Consider the following 19,983-nt stretch of genomic DNA (forward strand, 5'->3'; position numbering starts at 1 on the left):
TTAGAATTTGGACAGTTTGTGTTCTAGAAGATTACATTAATAATATTCATGAAAAAAAAATCAATTAATGATGTGCCAAAATCACTAAAATACCCCTAAAGTGTCTTAAATTTTTGAACAATTGGCAACTTTACCCCCTCTAAAATGGCTTGACTCTTTTGTACATGTTGCTTGAAGATGTGTACGTATAGCAAAATTACTAAAAGGGTAGAAAACCCAGTTCTCTTAATAAAGATATATAGATAGATATAGTATTATTTTAATCAATATTATTTTAAGTATTGCATTTAAAACTTCATAAATGTTGATTTTAAAATAGAACAATAATCTACCTATTATACTAAAAGAATACACTTAATGCCACATGTCCTTTTCTTAAACCATTTTTAATTGATGTGGACATTCTCTTAGGCCAGAGAATTCCCTCTTGGGCGCCAATCTCTTTTCCTAATCTCCTTCTCACGTACGTTTCTTTCCACCTCTATCTCTCTCTTCTTTCCCCCATATTTTCTTTAACCCTAATCATCCACCGCTACAATCCTTTCGATTTGAATCCGGATCTGATTAATCTCATACTGGTAAGTTTTTGAAGTTCATGTTTCATTCATAGATCTGTAGTCCCAGATTAGGGCTTAAAACTAAACCTTGCTGTTTGAATCCGGTTTTGATTTATCGCGACTTCATCTATGGCGACTTCATCTCTTGAATTCATCTATGTCGATTTCCTCTTATCCTGGTATGTTCAAGGAACCCTAGATTTTATCCACCTGATCTTTTGTCTTCTTCATCTCACGTGCTCTTCTTTGTCTCCCGGTGACGATCCGATTTCGATTTTGAATCTATTTTAACTGGTATGTGAATCTGTTATAACCCTAATTGTTTAGCACTGGATCGATTTGTTTTATTTTTGTTCTATCATTTTTGTGAATGTTTTTCAAGTTACGGATTACTCTTTTAATCTGTATTGTCTCTCTATGCTTCATATTTCTAAAGCCTTTAGGGCTGTCGGTGTGCCTTCGAAAACCATTGTTACAATTGGATTATTTGTTTTGGGATTTAGAGAATATGTAACTGCTTGATGTTTTGTTACAAATATATTATTTGTTTTCAGATTAAAAGAATTTGTAACTGTTAAATGTTTAGGTTAGGTTTAATTATGGTGAAATGAATTTTTATGATTGTGATTGTAAGTTTTTATCGATGATGTTTTATGCAGTACCTAAATGAGAGTGTTTTACCCATGATTGGTATCGGTTTAGTCGAATTGGAGCTTTTAATTATGTACTTGAGAATGATATCATTCCTCTAATGTGGCGTTATCGTTTTATAAGGTTTGATTTTACTCGCTTTTTAATACATGAATGTTTAGTTATTTACACAAGTTTTTGATGTATTGTTTAGGATTTGCGGTTTATACGTTAAGATGTATTTATATTTTTAAGTTTTTTGTGTACAGGTCCTGTCAATGAATCAGGAAATCAGCTCGCATATATTCTTTTTGTCATCCAGGTTTGTCTATTTTTCACTTCTAAACAGAAGTAGTTCTGTTCTAGCTTCATATTTAATTATATGTATGGTGGTTCCTCATTTGTTGTATATGTATGTCTTGAAGGAAATATCTCAAAAGCTTCTGTCATGACAAGTTTAAGTGTTGGCCGGTCATCAGCCATCTAGAGACCAAAATCCATGAAAATTTGGTGAACGTTTCCAAAATAAAGCATTCCCAAGTCTTTCTGGTGCCATGATCGTAAGCATTGCTACACATCCTAATGCAATGAAGGTATCTCAACCCACTTCACTTCCTTTTTATCTTTTACTAATTTTTTTTTGAAAAAAAAAATATTAGTTGCAACATTAATGATTGTGATCTCAATTCTATGGAATCCTTTGTTTAAGGTGGGCTTCCGATCTCAACTCAAATACAAAGGTACATCGCCTTTAACTTATCATGTTGAACTATGTTAAATTATGCATTTTTGACAAACTGAGTTATGATAGTAATCTATTATTCAAATGGATATTGACCCAACCCGTATCAATCGAATGCATATATTATGCATATTTGTCTTTAAGGATCGAAGATCTCTAAGATACGAATTCAAACTCGCAAACACGGGAATCTTCTTGACAAAAGAATTATTGTTGCTGTCATACATGGGATTGCCAATCTAAATACCCTTCCGGTCATTATGTTCGCACAATAGGAGATATTGGTGATTGAGAAACTAAAACAAAGGTATGTTATATTTGTAATGTATCTGCTTATTAAATATATATGGGTTTTCTTTTCGGGAATTCTAATTTAACTGACCAAATGGTACAGGTTGTGAGGTTGTGCTAATAGAAAATGATATAGATGCAAGACCATTTTCTTCACAAAGCCTTGGCATGCCTGCCACCATTACCCTGGTTAGTGTTCTCAGAATATTTGTCAAATCCTATATGGTTGCGTCATTTACGCGTATTTAGTGTGGGCCCACCAGGTTAAAAAATGTAATATTTTTAAGGTGAATTAAGCTATGGTCATTTAAGCATATTTAGTGTGGACCCTTTGGTGTTTCTATTCCTTTGGGTTTTCGTGCTTATATGGTATATGAAGAAGAGAAAACAAACACAAGAAGGTGGGGAACTATATTATGTTTAAGCACATGTGCTGGTTTAGCATACGCATATTTCCTTCAGGTAACATTGCCTTTTACATTGCGGCTAGAGGCGACAATTTGAACCCTTCGTTATACAAATGGGCTATCTTTAAATGAGTGCCAAGTCCAGCTCAATATATTGAAGTTATTATTTACCCAATCCAACCCATTTTGCTCCTCTTCGGGTCAAGATTGTCAGGTTTAAATGAAATTATATTATCATTTAGTTTGACCTGTAGTTTTTTTTTATTATTTATGGTTTTACTAGTTGTTGAAGAGTGGGTTGATTCTGGTGATCCATGTAGACAAGATAATTAAGATTGTAAGGCTTTTAAATAAAAATGTTCTCATCACGATGCAAGTAGTTGACACCCGTATTTTTAACTCCTCACTGCTATGGACTGACTAACGGGTCAAGTCAAGGTGGGTGGAGTTGGTTCACAAACGGACAGAGTGACTTGGTTTTTTTTGTATAAATTACATACATAGTTAGCATATTAATTTGTTAATACATTATAAAGGAAAATGGTCAGATGAGTCTTTCATAAATATTTATAAATGCTACAACTTCCTGAAACCTTTTGTATAACAGACTTAGTCCTTAAATTGAGGGTTCATATGTTAAGGTTATAATATGACAATTTTATTGCAGATTTTTTTTAGTAGAATGACAAATTTACCCTCAATGCATTTAGGATACCAATTCTGGTGAGAAGCTTGCAAGATTCAAAAAGTAATTACTCATTTTTATTTTTTCTGAATTTGACTTTTGACAATTATTGTGACTTTTTCATTAAATTACTTACATTAAAAAGATTGATGACTTTTCGTGATTAACTTAAAAAATTATGAAATTATCTTACAAGGGGATTTTTTATATTTATTGGGTTTCCTCCTAAATTGGTATATATACATTATGCCTAGTGGAGATGGATATGATCGGGTGATTCCGCTGGTGAAACGAAGATACTTCAATGGTCCGTTAGTGATCCAAATTTGTCGTTCAAAAAAAAATTATCGTATTTATTATTTTATTTTGGTTTTTATACCAAACAAATTATTCTTGTTAATTAGTAATATCAGTTGAAAACAACTCAACTTTTCATGTTTTGCTTACGTGCATGTTTCCTTTCAGGGCCGGCTCTATAGGCCTGGCAACCTAGGCACGGGCCTAGGGTCACCATAAAATAAGGGCCTCCAAGTTTTTAAATTTTTTTAATATATACTATATGTATGTATTAGGCCCACATAAATACGTTTATTTCAAAACTAAACTGATTTTTAATTAAAGGAGTTCAAAATAAATATTGTTTAGAAAATAAAGGTCAAGTTTCAAAACTCATTTCGCCTTGATTTCCAACTATTACAACACAACTACCATCGACCTAATCATCAATATTTAGCGGCCTAAAGTCCCTAAATAAAGCCGCAATCATCGTTCCCACTTCCCATCGCAACTTGCTTTTAATTTCTAGGCTAGCGGCTTTCACTAGACGAAAAAGATAAGGGCAATCACCCATTGCGTCGGGATTGGAGGAGAGTTTATTGGCGAAATTAGGGCCCCTACTTCAAAGTTCGCTTAGGGTCTCCAAAAACGTAGGAACGGCCCTGTTTCCTTTTATTAAATACAATGTTTAGAAAAAATTAGTGAGAATTAGTAAAAGCCTTATATAATTTAGAACAGAATAGTGATAATCTATCAAAAGGAATCAATTAGAAAAAAATTTTGGATCCAAAATATAGCTAAAACAAAATTTTGAGTTTGCTTGATTTTTATGTTTATACATAACTTTACTCAAAACGGTTTTTTAAAGACTTATAGTTTTTACTTTTGGGCTTCAAAATGATAGAGTCGACTCTATGGTAGTGTGGGATTCTTCGTTCTTCGTAACTCGATCTCGAGTAGGAAATAGAGTGAATCTTTGTTACACAAGGTTATATATTTCTTTACATAAAATAATCTTATATTAAAGATTTCTTTCAACTAGTTACAGCATGTTGTTTTTTTAGATATAGATTCATCAATACTAGTAGAAAATGAAGGTCTTAGAAAAGGTCAAAAACCGTTGGTGGACTATATGTCAAAAACTACTTTGAACCGGTCACAACTCCATTTGACATTACAGTCGTCTCTTTTACAAATTTACTATGTCATAATATTAAAAAAAAGATATATATTAAAGTTTTCATGTGATGATGACATGTCCTTTTCATTAAAGGTATTTAAGTCATTCTTGTAATTAATATTTCTTCGTTTGTATTAAACATTGCCGTCTAAAATGATAAAGACGGTCTAATTGTATATTGATAATCTTCAATTGAGAAGGCGTATTTAGAAGTATGATTATTTCGTAGTTAAACACTTAAACCTCTTTAAGAAGTAGTATTTTTAATTTTTTATACGATCTTGAATATCTTTAGATTTGATTAAATCTTACATACATAGTTTACACAATAATTTATTAACAAATGTTTCAATAACCATTGGGTTTAAAGTTTAATGGCATCAAAGTATTTGTTGAACAGGTTTCCCCGGCTCAAGCATGTCCGGCAGGGACGAGTACAAGCTTAATTCCTGGTACGATGCTCCAACAAAGAAGGGTAGGAAATCAAGACAAGACGGGGATGTGAAGAATTCTGATGTCTTGGTTACGGAATTTTTTGTTTCCAATCTTCCGGGAGGATGTGCGTCTTCAGATTTGCATGAAGTTCAATTCTCAAGGGTTTTGGAAAGATTCACGGTACGTATATTGCGAGGAAATATGATAAACTTGGTAAAAGGTTTGGTTTCATTTCATTTGCCAATGTCAAGGACCCGTTGAGTTTAGAGAAGGATTTAAAAGACGTTTGGATAGGGTCGTATAAGTTGTTTATTGTGCTAGCTCGCTTTGTGGATAGGGAGAGGATGTCATGGAAGGAGGATAAAAAATGGGTTCCGATGAAGGAGAAGAAGTCTGAGACTCATGCCAATGAAACAGTTAAGGTGGTGGGGGTGTTCAACCGGGTCCGAGTTCTTTTAAGCAGCGATCCTTTAAGGATACTCTTCTTGATAAGGACTCAGGTTGTGGTCAGGTAGAGGTGGTGCTAGATGATGGTATTCAGGGGAGTATTCATTGGGATGGGATGGGTTTGATTGGTAGGGTTCGAGGGCTCGAAGAATTAACGACCTTGAGGATGTGGTTGGATTCGATTCGTTTGACAACGGTTGGGATTAGATATGTGGGTGGTTTATCGGTTGTTCTGGTGTTTAAAGACAAGGAGAACATGTTGGAGTTTTATCAGACGAAAGAAGTGTGGAGTTCGGTCTTCGTATCATTAGAAGTTTGGGAAGGCCAACAGGTTCCTTTTGAGCGTATTGCATGGTTGAAGATCTTCGGGGTACCTCTGCAATTGTATGATGATAGTGTGTTTGATAGTATTGGTCACAAGGTTGGTGAGGTTATTCAATCAGCTCGAGTTAGCGATCGGATTCTAGATATTTCGTATGCTTTGGTCGGTGTCTTGTGTAACTCAGCTAAAAGGATTAATCAGGAGATTTCGTTGAAATGGAGGAATGACTTCTTTTCGGTTGTTGTAGAGGAAGAGTTAGGAGACTGGATTCCAGACTGCTTGGATGTTGATGGAGTAGACTTGACGGATGATTCGGAAGTAGAGGTTTTGGCTGAGAAAGAAGGCAGCGATGTAGGTTTGGCTAATGATGGGAATGTGGGGAATGATGTGTTCCAGTATGTGCATGTTGAAGAGAATCACTCGAATGTTCATGAACCGAGTTCTAATATGTCAGAGGTGGGTATCCAGGAGAATTTTTGTGTGCTTTTTTCTGGTGGCCAGGTCGCTAAGGGTGGTAAGATTAAAAAGAGAGGTGGATTTCGGAAGAAACCAAGGCCTGACAAGTCGCCGTCGCCTACGGGACTTAAAAGGCCTAAGAAAAGGTCTAGAGAAGGTGATGACCCGTTTGATATCGACCGGTTTATTTTTAATATCCAGGAGAGTTCTAAAGAGGTCGAGGATAATGCGGGCGTTCAAGAAAAGTTTGTTACGCCTGATCTTAATGTGGAATCGATGATCCGGGAGGAGGGTAGAAATCAGGTTGTTGAGGATGTTGATAAAGAAGTAGGTGAGACGGTTGCTTTGGGTATGAATCTGGGAGTCTTAAATATTGATACATTCGAGTCATCTATTGTGTAAATCGTTAATGAAGAAGGTTTTCAATCTGGTTGTCAATGAATTGTCTATCTTGGAACATTAGAGGGTTGGGGTCAGTGGGAAAGAATTCATGGGTGCGGAAACTTAAGGTGGCTAATGAGGTTGGGTTCATAATGCTTCAGGAAACTCAATTTCAATCGTTAGAAGGTGTGGATGTGAGTAGATTCTGGGGCTCTGCTGAGTTTGATTTTGAGTTTGTCGATGCTTTTGGTAGATCGGGGGGTTTGATTTCTTTCTGGGATCCTAAAGTGTTTGTTAAGACTTTGGTGTTTAAAAGTAGATCGGTTCTTGTGGTCTCGGGGTACTTGAAACAAAACGGTCAGAAGGTATCTTTTTTAAACGTGTACTATCCGCAAAAATTGGTTGATAAATGGGTGGTTTGGGAGGAAATTAAGTCGCTCGACATGGATGATAATGGGTTATGGATTGTTGCGAGTGATTTTAACTGTGCCAGAGATCGTATGGAGCGCAGAAACTCGAAGTTTAATGAAGCGGCTACGGAAGAGTTTAACGATTTCTTGGAAGATGTTGGCTTATACGAGTAATCTTTGAGGGGTCGAAAGTTCACGTATCTTGCGGGAATAAGCTTAGTCGTATTGATCGGGTTTTTGTTTGCTGGCCTTTTTTCAACAAGTGGCCTAATGCGGAGTATAGAGTTCTGGACCGGGTTGAATCGGATCATAGCCCACTGTTGTTGAAGATTGAGATGCGGAATTTTGGCCCTAAGCCGTTTAGGTTTTATAACTCGTGGTTAAATAGAGAAGGATTGGATAAGGTGGTTGAGGAGGTTATGTCGTCCACTTGCATGCATGGTTCGCCAGATATGAGGTTGATGTCGAAGTTCAAGATTCTTAGTTCGAAGATCAAGGAGTGGTATTTGCAGCAGAAAAACATAGAAATGGAGGAGCTTAGTGGTCTGGTGGTTGACATTGGCAACTTAGAATTAATTTTGGAAGACCGGGACTTAACTGAAGATGAAAGATGGGTTTATGAAGAAGCCTCTAACAGGTTGAAAGAGTTGGAAGCGTATAAGGTCCGGGATTTGAAACAAAAAGCTAGAGTTCAGTGGGCGAAAGAGGGCGATGAAAACTCTCGTTTCTTCCATGGTGTTATTAATGCTCGTAGAGGATCTAATTCCATCCCTGGGTTGTCCATTAACGGAGAGTAGGTTACGAAGCCAAAAGAAATCAAAAAGGAGGTGCACAGGTTTTTTAAAGAGAAGTTTGTCGAAGATATCAAAGAACGACCCGTTCTTAGAGTGCACGGTTTAAAGACTTTGTCTCCGGAAGCTGCTGAAGGTCTTGTGGCTCCTTTTTTAGAGAAAGAAATCAAAGAAGCGGTGTTTGAATGTGGGAGTGATAAAGCGCCGGGTCCTGATGGGTTTAACTTTCGTTTTATTAAAAAATTTTGGTCTCTTTTTTTTAGGTGATTTTGTGGATATTTTTAATAGTTTTGCTGAGACGGGGGTCATTAGTCGGGGAGTGGGGTCCTCGTTTATCACTTTGGTTCCTAAAGTGAAGGACCCGGTGGACTTGGGGGAGTATCGGCCGATTAACTTGATTGGTGTTGTTAGCAAAGTTATCTAAAAAGTTCTAGCTAACCGTTTGAAAATGGTGATTGATTGTATTATATCGGAAACTCAATCAGCGTTTATAGCAGGGAGATATATTTTGGACGGGCCCCTTATCATTAGTGAAGTTCTGTCTTGGGCTAAAAGAAGTGGGAAGGAGTTGTTCATGTTCAAGATCGACTTTGCAAAAGCGTATGGTAATGTTAATTGGGGATTTCTGATATCGGTCATGAGACAGATGAATTTTCCAGTGATTTGGTGCGAGTGGATCAAAGGTGTCCTGGAGTCAGCTAGGTCGTCGGTTCTTGTTAATGGTTCCCCAACATTTGAATTTTCTTGTGAGAAGGGTATGAGACAAGGAGATCCTATATCTCCTTTCTTGTTTATTATTGTCATGGAGGCGCTTGCGGGTTTGATGAAGAAGGCGTGTGATGTGGGGGCCTTTGTGGACATTCGGCTTCCGAACAGTGGTACTTCTCTTTCTCATCTTTTTTATGCAGATGATGCGATGATTATGGGGGAGTGGTCGGATAATAATTTTGCTACTCTTAGGCGCTTACTTAGAGTGTTTCACTTATGTTCGGGCCTTCGAATCAATATTCACAAATCTACACTTTTTGGGGTGGGGAAGAGTATGGATGTAATTAGTGAAAAGGCGAGGGGGATGGGTTGTCGTTCAGGAGAGACCCCATTTTCGTATCTTGGGATTCGCGTTGGTGCAAATATGAGTAGAATAAGCAATTGGGATCCGGTGGCAAAGGTGTTCAAATCTCGTCTATCTAAATGGAAATCAAAGGTTCTTTCTATTGGAGGTCGGTTGACGTTAATAAAATCGGTGTTGGAAAGTTTGCCATCGTATTATTTTTCTTTGTATAAGGCGTCAGTTGGGGTGACTAACAACTTGGAATCCTTGATAAAGAATTTTTTGTGGGGTGGTGATTTGGATATTTCTAAAGTTCATTGGGTAGCTTGGGATAAAGTTACTAGACCAAAGAATCGAGGTGGGTTGGGGCTCAGTAAACTTGGAGATAGTAACAGTGCTTTTTTGTATAAATGGCTTTGGCGTTATCGTATAGAAGGGAATTCCATGTGGAGAAGAGTTATTGATGCCATTCATGGATCCATGAGGAGGTGGGAGACTTATCTGATTAAAGCTAGGTTCTCAGGTACATTGTCGAAATTAGTGAATAGCTGTTGTCGTTTGAAGGTTGGTGATATGTACGAGTCATATCTGATTATGGGTCGTCTTGGTAATGGTTTGGATATTAAGTTTTGGCTGGACCCGTGGGTTTCTCGAGTCCCGTTAAAAATGTTGTTTCCTGCTTTGTTTCGGCTAGAGCAAGATAAGTAGTGTGTGGTTGCGGATAGAATTGGGTCAAATAACTTGGCTGGGGTGATTAGTTGGAGATGGAAAACGTATCCTTCTGTAACACCTCGAAAATTTATGTCCAATAATGTATTGACACGTGTCATCAGTTTTGAACGTGTGAAAGATTACGTATGAAGGACTAAAGTTGACAAACAAGAAAAGTATGTGAATGTAAGGGTTCAAAATGTCAACAATGAGTAAATATATCTTTCAATAACCCTACATGATGTTTATACCCTTAAACGAATAAATCATGGATCATACGAAGCCAATTGTGAAAGAAAGTGAGGAATTACAAACTACAGGGGCTAAATGTGTCAACATGTTTAAAGTATACCTCTGAGTGATCTTTTAGCAGACCCAAAGCTTTGTAATGGTTAATTATACTCACAAGAATGTGTGATAAAAATTTCACAAGGTTTCAATGAAGTATGAGAAAGTTATGACAATATTCGTATGCGAGGGGTTAAAAGCGTCAAACTGCAAAAGTATGTCAATTCGTAAGGTTTCAGACCTTCCGAAATATGACCATGAGTTTAGTATACTCTAATTAACCTTTAGATAGCTTAGGTATAGGCTTAGAGGTGTTTGGTGCGCAAAAATAAACTTTTATGTCATGCAGGGACTAAAAGTGTCAAAAAGTGCACAAGTTTGCACTTTCGCGCATATCTTGCATTCTGATTATCCCCGGACACCCAAAAATTTATGTAAGCACTAAAATATTTTATTTTAGTGTTTGGCTTGATAAAATTCCATTCGTCGCGTAATTTGGATCGTTTTTAGCGTCCGTCCGTGTTTCGTCGTAATTAGCCGAACAACGGGACCGTACGACCAAACGAACCGACATCCGGCATATTTTTGAGCATGTTTCATGTTCCATATGCTTAGGCATCATTGTAGAGCCTTAAAAATGGTTTAACGGGCCTCAAATGTGTCGGAAATGACATTTGGGAGTGCAGGGGCCAAAACTGTCAATTGTTGAAAGTTTCCATCTGCAGCCAAGGTCCTTACGGACCGTATGGGGGACCTTACGGTCCGTATAGCTTGCCCAGCAACCAGATTTTTGGAAACCAGCCTTGGTTTTGCTCTCACACTCTCATAAACGAATCTAGGGGCAGCCCAATGTTTTGTAAACCATGGGTATGAAGTGTAGGGCTGAGATTTAAGCACGATTATCGATGAACGATCCTAACGGCTCTCAAAATCCTATAAATACCCCTTAGATTTTGGGTTTTCACTTGCACCTTTTCTCATTTCTGGTTTGCTCTCTGATTTCTCTGCATTCCTTGAGGGTCTTGAGCTTCTTGAGAACCTCTTCCAAGTCCTTTGGACTTATGTAAGTGATTCCTTTCATGCTTAGTTATTTGTTTAGCGTTTAAACCGAAAAGTCAAGCGTTATCGATAAACACTTTGACTTTTAATCGGTTGATCCATGGTTCGCGTTGAACATGGCTACGTGATCGTAATTAGGTAGGTGCTTAACCCTCTAAAGGGCATCTCCTAATTACCACGTTTACTTAGTTTAATTGTCGGGTCAAATTAAAGTTAATCGGGTTGTTTTAAATAAAATTCATAACTAATGATATAAATTCTTTAAAATCAGTTTTGTCACTTTAATGACTTGGTAAATATTAGTTGATCATGTCTAAACATGATTCAACCCGACAATTCTAAGTATAGGCTCGGTTCGCGACCGAAAGTCGCAAAGTTTGACCTTTGCTTTGACTTTCAGTTCTGACCCGAATTAGCTTGAGTTTATTTATGCCTTAGGGTCCTTTGTGATCATGTTATATGATAGTATAACCCCCCAAAGTTATACTACTTGGTTCTTTAGAATTAAAGACCATCGCATGTTTCCATAATGCCGAAATGTTGACCATAATGCCCTTTGATATTAAAACGAGATTTTTGAAGATGTGAAAGGACTAAAACCTTTATTACTGATCTATAAGCATGTCCATAAAATTTCACATCAGTTTGAGGTCTAGATTAGGAGATATGCTCATTAGCGTAATTAAGAAGCTTTTCGGTAAATTAACCATATGATTAGCATATAGCCTATCTAAACCCAATTTTTAATACCAAACTTATTACCCACTGATGTAATATAATATTTTGGGATTTTTGAAGATTTTTATTTATTTTTAGGCTGATCGTAACCTAGAGTTCTAAGCCTTATTCGGTAATTGCCGGTTTTGCCCTTTTAGGCTATAAAATGAGTTTTACAAAACCTTTTGACCCCAAACCTTTTTATACGGATCTAATATGATAAATAAAGTATTTTGAGCCTTCTGGAATAATAAAAAATATCAGCTTCCCTTCTAGAACCCGGAAATAGCCCAAAATCGCCTTTTAAGCGTTTTTAACGCATAGTATGTATTAAAACCATTTTAGGTGTATAAGACTTGATACCTACTGATGTTTTAAGTAAACTTTCATACTTTAACAGTAAGCAAAAGTCTTAAACTCAGAATTCTAGTTTTGACCTTCTTAAGCCTATGTGAAATTACCAAAATGCCCTTAAGATGCATAGTTTGGTTATAAGTGATAAATTTCACGTATAGGTTATACCCTACTGATGTAACTTAGTAAATTAAGTATTTTTACTGATATAATCAGACCCAAAACTCAGATTACTATTTAACCTCTTTTATAACCTTTAAAATGACCAAAATACCCCTACGGGGCATAAGTTGGTTTTAAACTCGTTTTGGGCATAATGGAAGGTATCATACTGATATCACAACATATCAAAGGCATATTAACTTATGGAACATGTTCATGACTCTTATGGTTACCCGTTACGCATGTTTCGCGTTCGGATCGGCCTATGTGACTAGTTTGCATATATAAGCCGAAACGGGTCAAACCAAATCGTTTTTGTCTCAAAATTCAGAATGTGTTTAAGTTACCCATATTAAACAAGTATACAAGCTTGTTGGGTCAAAACCACATTCTAAGCCGGTCTTCGCTTTATCATGCGTTGAACCGTGCCTTCCTTTGAAAACTAACCGATCTAAAGCTTAGGCTAAATTAAAGACCCGTTAGGATTCTAATAGGTTATTAAAAACCTTCGTTCCAGATTAGGAGCCCAGTAAAAGCTATTTGTACTTTCTGATCTGATATACGGCTGGGATTGAATTTATATTCAGCTCAGGTAAATACCCTTAACTTATTTTCCCTATACGGGCTTGGGATACGGTGCTATAAAAGTACCGCTTGGTCGGGTGTATGTAGTCATTTAAATCGAATTGTGATTGATGTATTTGCATAACCTGTTTGATATGTATTATTTGGTGTATGGCCCTTGGGGGTTAAATGACCATGTCCCGGATATCCTTGGCATCATTCATGAAATGGCCACGACCTAAGCACGGGGTGTAGGCGTACACCTGACAGCTGCATTATGTAAAAACTGGTATCCCACTATAAGGAATCGACCTTGTGGGCATTATACCTGTGGCGTGTCAGTTAACTTAAGTCCGGCCCTACAAACCGGCCCTAATGGACGACAAATGAGTAAAACTGTATACAAGATTATTTTGAATAATTGTCCCAACTTATAAAATATTTTTGCCGAAGTGCATTTAAATCAATTTTCAAACTCTTTTTAAAATGAGTCAGTTAAGTTGTATTTACCAGTGCAAACTGACGTATTTTCCAAAAAGGCTAAGTGCAGGTGCTAGACGAAATAGGCTGGCTACTCCAGGCATCATTACTCAAGTCTCGCAAGCTTTAGATGTCAAAGTCTGTTGAACAGTTTTCCTTTTTATTTGATCCGCCTGTGGATCTGTTTCAACTGTGTTGCAATACTTAAACATTACATTTTTGTTCAGTTGAAATAAATCTATATATTTTGCTTCCGCTGTGCATTCTATATGTTGTGTCGTTTGACTATGATGATATCAATGACGTCACGATACTCCCCACCGGGCCCACCGGTGACATGTGGAAAATAGGGGTGTGACACCTTCTTCGGATCAAGAAGTCAGCGACCTGATATCTTGTCATTGGTTTATAGCAGATCAACGAGTGGCAGATAATAGAGATAAATGGGCTTGGGATCTTGATGGGCCGACTGAGTTTACGGTCCAAGAGGTAAAAAATGGCTGCAAGGTGGTCGTCCGATTGATTCGCTAAGTGATTTTGATTTTGTTTGGTGCAAGTGGGTTCCGTTAAAGTGTAATGTGTTTATGTGGAGGGTTTTGCAAGATAGAATTCCTACTAAAGTAGCGTTGCGGAGAAGAAACATCAGTCATGGAGAATGTCTTTGTGAGTTTTGTGATGGGTTGAAGAAAGTGCGGACCATATTTTTACTGTTTGTAGGGTGGCGAATGGTGTTTGGAACGGGATAGCGAATTGGGTGCACTTACCTCCTATTTTCTTATTCACGGTCAAAGATATTGTTGAGGTGGTATCTAAATCGGGATGGTCGAAGAGAAAGAAAGAAATTTTATACGGCATCTTCATGGTGGTTTGCTGACGGATATGGAAAGCTAGGAATGAAAAGGTTTTCAATCGACGTCCAGGTCAGTGGTAGACATTGTGGCAGATGTTAAATCGTTGACGTATTTGTGGTTATGTAATAGGGGTAGATTTGGCGTAGTGGATTGGAAGGGTTGGAAGTCTTTCCTTTTTGATGTAATGTAATTGTTTGGTCTTGTGGGGATTTCCGCCTTGGAGATTCCCCAGGCTTTGGTGTTTTAATGAAATTTGCCTTTCAAAAAAAAAAATCAAAGTATTTGTTAAGGTGTATCTTCTCCGAAGTGGTGAGAGTTCTAGTTATATTGTAGACAAACGGTATATTTATGGTAGATTAGTTTGCAGTTAAAAAAAATGTTTCGAAACATACGTGAAGAGGTAAGGATTAAGACCCGACCCAGAAAGATAATAAATATACCCAAAAAGACCGAGCACTAAAAGGGACACACATAATCACCCAAAAACAATGGATCACCAAAAAGGTACATGCCAAAAGAAATGCTACATCTCCACCAATAGGAATAGAGATGTCACTACTATCAGATTGTTATCTTCTTTACTTTTTAAGTTTGATAAGCTTGGTGTTAACCGATACTTGTATCGAAAATACCGGTTCGTTATCGGTACGTGAAGGTAAAAACCAACACCAGCGTGGTACATAAAACGCCAAAGTAGGTACCGGATTGAGTTTAATAATCTTTTAGTTCGAGAAATTTGGTACTGCTACCCAGTACCATTTGCTCATCTCTGATCACGGGTACCGTACGAACAACAACGGTATCGTACAACTTTTTTTTTAGATTCAAAGGTAGTGATGAGCTCGGTGCCAATTGATACCGAATCGGTATTGGTACAGAAAATACCGGTTACGGTATCGGTATATGAAGGTAAAAACCGGCAGCGAACCGGTACCAGGAACGCCAAACGTCAGTACCAAACTGGTACTTAGGATCTTTTGGTTCAGGAAATTTGGTACCGGTACCCATTACTATTTGCTCATCTCTGACTACGGGTTTCTATTAAACAACATCATTACCATACAACTTTTTAGTTGATTTTCTTTCATTTATTTTTTAGTGTTTTTTCTACATTTTTTTCTTGTCAGCGATTCCGTGTGTAACGTGCTCGTAATGATTTCAAACACATATAAACGCAGACTAAATAACAAAACAATTTCGCCGCAACGCGGCAACGGTTTTTATAACTAGTTCTCCTAAATTGTGATAATGTGAAGATAACTAGTTGGTGCCCCGCCCGCGTTGCGGGGCGATGGTCGAATAATGAGCGAGTGTTAGTCAGCCCATTGACACGAAAAACAATTAAATCGAGTCAACCAATTAAAACAAAACACTTTTATAGTTTTGTTAAAAAAACTAAAACAATGGCAATATTGTAATTTTTAACTTAGGGAAAGTTGTATTTTTTGACTGGGGTAAAATCGTAATTTGACAAAATCTATGTAAGGTCCGCTTTTCTTTAATGTTAGATTACTCACAAAAGGATGATTTTTCGGACAATCAAAATACCAACTTAACACATAATGAAAAATTTTGCAAAAATTGGGCATGACCCGTTCGTAAAACGGACGTAACCCCTGTTTTTGACATAATAGACAACGTTCACATAAGACCCTTTTTACATTAAACCATCCTAAACAAAAACAACAAGTTTTCAAATCTAAAACTTTTAACAAGGTTTAACAAGTAACAAAAACATGGACCCAAAAGCATGCATATAAACTTGCGGAAGCGCTTGGTATAAAAAGGCTTGAACATGTGCTCGCTCCATATCTCCAAATCGCCTATAGAGGTGTTTTACCTACATTAACCACCAAAAATTTTAAAGGGTTAGTTATCACCATAGTAAATCATAACCTTTCATTTTAGCTTTATTCATACGAAAACATTCTTACTTTACACATTCGACTACCCCAATAGTTGGGTTCGGCATAAACACTCTCATCGAGAGTTAAGCATACACATTTGACCCGTTTAATAGGGTTTAGCATAAACACTCTCATCGAGAGTTAAGCATACATATCCAACTCGTTTAATTAGGTTTAGCATAAACACTCTCATCGAGAGTTAAGCATACATATCCAACCCGTTTAATTAGGTTTAGCATAAACACTCTCATCGAGAGTTAAGCATACATATCCAACCCGTTTAATTGGGTTTAGCATAAACACTCTCATCGAGAGTTAAGCATACACTCCCATTGAGCACATACTTGGTAGCTTGAACGAGGGTACATAACTTCGCTTCCATCTTTCTTTCGCCTTGTACATATAATCGTCTTCCACTTGGAGCTTGGAGGTGTATAGTTTTGGTTTCACAATTTATCTCCGCGTGGTTTTGGGACATCCAATCCATACCCACTATTACTTTAAATTCCCCCAAGATCATAGGTATGAGATCAATGGCAAACTCCTCATCCTCGATGGTTAATCTACAATCCTTACATATTTCGTGCAGCAAATAATTTTTACTATCTGCTATTTCTACTTCTAAGGGCATCGACATTCGTTCAATCTTAAAGGATGGATGTTGAACGATTTCACTAGAGATAAACGACATAGTGGCTCCGGTGTCAAACAAAACATAAACCGGTATAGAATTTATTAGAAAGATACCTGAGACCACATTTGGCTGGGACTTGGCTTCTTCAGATGTGATCTGAAACATTCTCCCTTTTGCCCTAGAACCCTCTTGCTTCTTATCTTCTTTCTTCGACTCTTGTTGAAGCTTTGGGCATTCCGACTTGATATGCCCCTTTTCGAAGCAGTTGAAACAAGTCTTTGGGTTGTTCGGGCATTGATAAGACGAATGCCCCTCCTTCCCGCATTTGAAGCACCCCTTTTTGCCTAACAAACATTCTCCGGTATGGAGCTTCCCACACGTCTTGCATGGTGTAATTCCACCTTTCGACTTACCCCTTCTTCCTTGATCCTGAAACTTCCCCTTTTTAGATGGACTAAAACTTGCACCCTTTTCACTCGGTCTCTTTTCACCTCGCTCTTCTTGCCTTTTAATCTCGATCTCCCTATCCCGTGCTAAATCAATGAGCTCCTCGAGGGTTTCACATTTTGAGGGAGTGATGAACTCTCTAATTTCTGCCTTTAACACGCCATAGAAACGATTTATCTTCATTCTGTCGGTGGTTACCAATTCCCCACAGAACTTCATCTTATCCATAAAAGTGTTTGCTATTTCGTTTACTGATTCGTTTTTCTGCCGGAGGCGCAAGAAATCCTCCTGAATCTTGTCGATGGCCGACTGAGGGCAATGATATCTCATGAAGGGCCCCTTGAACTCTTGCCAAGTTATAACTTGCAGCCTATCGTCGCCTATTTCCTTACTGTGCGCATCCCACCAATCTTTCGCTTGATGGGTTAGTAAACCGGTAGCGAACATCACCTGGTCCTCCTTATCGCACCGGCTTCGTATAAACACCGCCTCTATATTCGAGACCCATCTTTGACATTCGACTGGGTCGATTTTACCGTCATACGTCGCCGGATGGCATGCCATAAAATCCTTGTAAGTGCACCTTCTTTCCTTACCTCTACCCTTGGACTCTTCGATTAATTCTTTCAACTCTTCAAACCTACTGGTCATCATGGCATCCACGACCCCAAGAACTCGGCTTTCTACTTCTTGAGCCAACCGTGGAAGATTGGCTTGCATAACCCCTTCCGCTACTTCCGCGACCTTGCTCTCAAATGCTTCTTGTCTAACCATATCATCATCATCATTAACGTTGCTTGCATCAGCCATCTATACAATAGCATATTTTCGTTTAATACAAATCACAAACTTTCGGTATATATCATTGTTCATTAATCAGCATTTACTTAGCTCATCTCATACAATTCGGTTTATCACTTTATATTCTTACGAAATCATTCTTGTTGAAATCACCATTTGTGATTACATACTCCTATTAAGCCTTATATGAATTCTGTTTAGTCATAAAATGAGTTTTTGGGTAGCCCGGCAACACATAACGTGAGAAACAAAAGAATCAGCAAATCGGCATTGTGTAAGCCGTCGGCGACGGCTAGAATGCCCGTCGGCGACGGGCTCTTAAAATGGGCGTCGGACATGATCACCCGTCGGCAGGGTGTTAAGGCGTCGGGTGGGGGTACAGCGTCGGCGACGGGTGTCTGGCCGTCGGCGACGGCCAGCCGTTTGCTTATCCGCTGCAGCTTCATTTTTAACGTTTTAATTCTTTCTCGGGTTCGTTTTCCAGCCATACGGTACCTGGAATTCATTGTTTTGCTACCCATACTACTTACTTCACATCCTTAACTTAATTTTTACATCTCAAACTCATTACATATACTAGTATTCATCGGGAACTTAAATTATTACCTCTTTGGCGATCTTGGAGCGAGCACATTAGCACGAGCCATTTGGTTTGAGTTCGAGCGCTAGGACTCTTGCCCGAATCCCTCAAACCTTGGCTCTGATACCAACTTGTAAGGTCCGCTTTTCTTTAATGTTAGATTACTCACAAAAGGATGATTTTTCGGACAATCAAAATACCAACTTAACACATAATGAAAAATTTTGCAAAAATTGGGCATGACCCGTTCATAAAACGGACGTAACCCCTGTTTTTGACATAATAGACAACGTTCACATAAGACCCTTTTTACATTAAACCATCCTAAACAAAAACAACAAGTTTTCAAATCTAAAACTTTTAACAAGGTTTAACAAGTAACAAAAACATGGACCCAAAAGCATGCATATAAACTTGCGGAAGCGCTTGGTATAAAAAGGCTTGAACATGTGCTCGCTCCATATCTCCAAATCGCCTATAGAGGTGTTTTACCTACATTAACCACCAAAAATTTTAAAGGGTTAGTTATCACCATAGTAAATCATAACCTTTCATTTTAGCTTTATTCATACGAAAACATTCTTACTTTACACATTCGACTACCCCAATAGTTGGGTTCGGCATAAACACTCTCATCGAGAGTTAAGCATACACATTTGACCCGTTTAATTGGGTTTAGCATAAACACTCTCATCGAGAGTTAAGCATACATATCCAACTCGTTTAATTAGGTTTAGCATAAACACTCTCATCGAGAGTTAAGCATACATATCCAACCCGTTTAATTAGGTTTAGCATAAACACTCTCATCGAGAGTTAAGCATACATATCCAACCCGTTTAATTGGGTTTAGCATAAACACTCTCATCGAGAGTTAAGCATACACATTCAACCCGTTTAATTGGGTTTATTTGCTTTCAACATTACTCTTTCCTTCTACCCGTAAAACGGATTATAACCTTCATCTTTATTTTAACATTCGAAGCTATCCGTTAGAACGGATGGCGTTCATCTTTACTTGACACGATTGAATTTCAATCGATCAAAACGCATAGCTTATCACCACTTTCGTTAGCATACCCAAATCCACTAGGGATTTGTTGCTTACTTACTACTTGTCGCATTTGTTATACAAGGATAGTTTTACATCAAATTATATAAAAAGAAAATATAACAAGGACTTGTATGCAACGAAACATACCTCTATCTTGCGCTCCTTCCGTTTTCTTGGTGCTTGTACCTTCTTCCTTTATGCCTACATTAGAACATTCATTCACTTCATTTAGTTTGTCATTTCGTTATACTATTTCCACATACATTGTTCTTTTAGGCATTTCATCGAACACTTGGTAAGCATCATGTTTAAG

At 37.7% G+C, this 19,983-nt stretch overlaps 1 protein-coding gene across 1 annotated transcript; it reads right to left on the reverse strand.

The window, feature by feature from the left end:
• Nucleotides 1-15,909: 15,909 nt before the first annotated feature.
• On the reverse strand, nt 15,910-18,045 carry LOC110907597. The gene is made up of 2 exons (XM_022152555.1): nt 16,499-18,045; nt 15,910-15,919 (listed from the first exon to the last, which is right to left on the reverse strand). The coding sequence occupies exons 1-2, from the start codon at nt 18,043-18,045 to the stop codon at nt 15,910-15,912; spliced, it is 1,557 nt and encodes a 518-aa protein (XP_022008247.1).
• Nucleotides 18,046-19,983: the final 1,938 nt, after the last annotated feature.

This window comes from Helianthus annuus, chromosome 14, assembly GCF_002127325.2.
Source record: "Helianthus annuus cultivar XRQ/B chromosome 14, HanXRQr2.0-SUNRISE, whole genome shotgun sequence".
Taxonomy (NCBI): Eukaryota; Viridiplantae; Streptophyta; class Magnoliopsida; order Asterales; family Asteraceae; genus Helianthus; species Helianthus annuus.

Excerpts from the sequence above, each read along its gene's own strand:
- LOC110907597 (XM_022152555.1), bottom strand. The coding sequence starts at position 18,045 with ATGGCTGATGCAAGCAACGTTAATGATGATGATGATATGGTTAGACAA.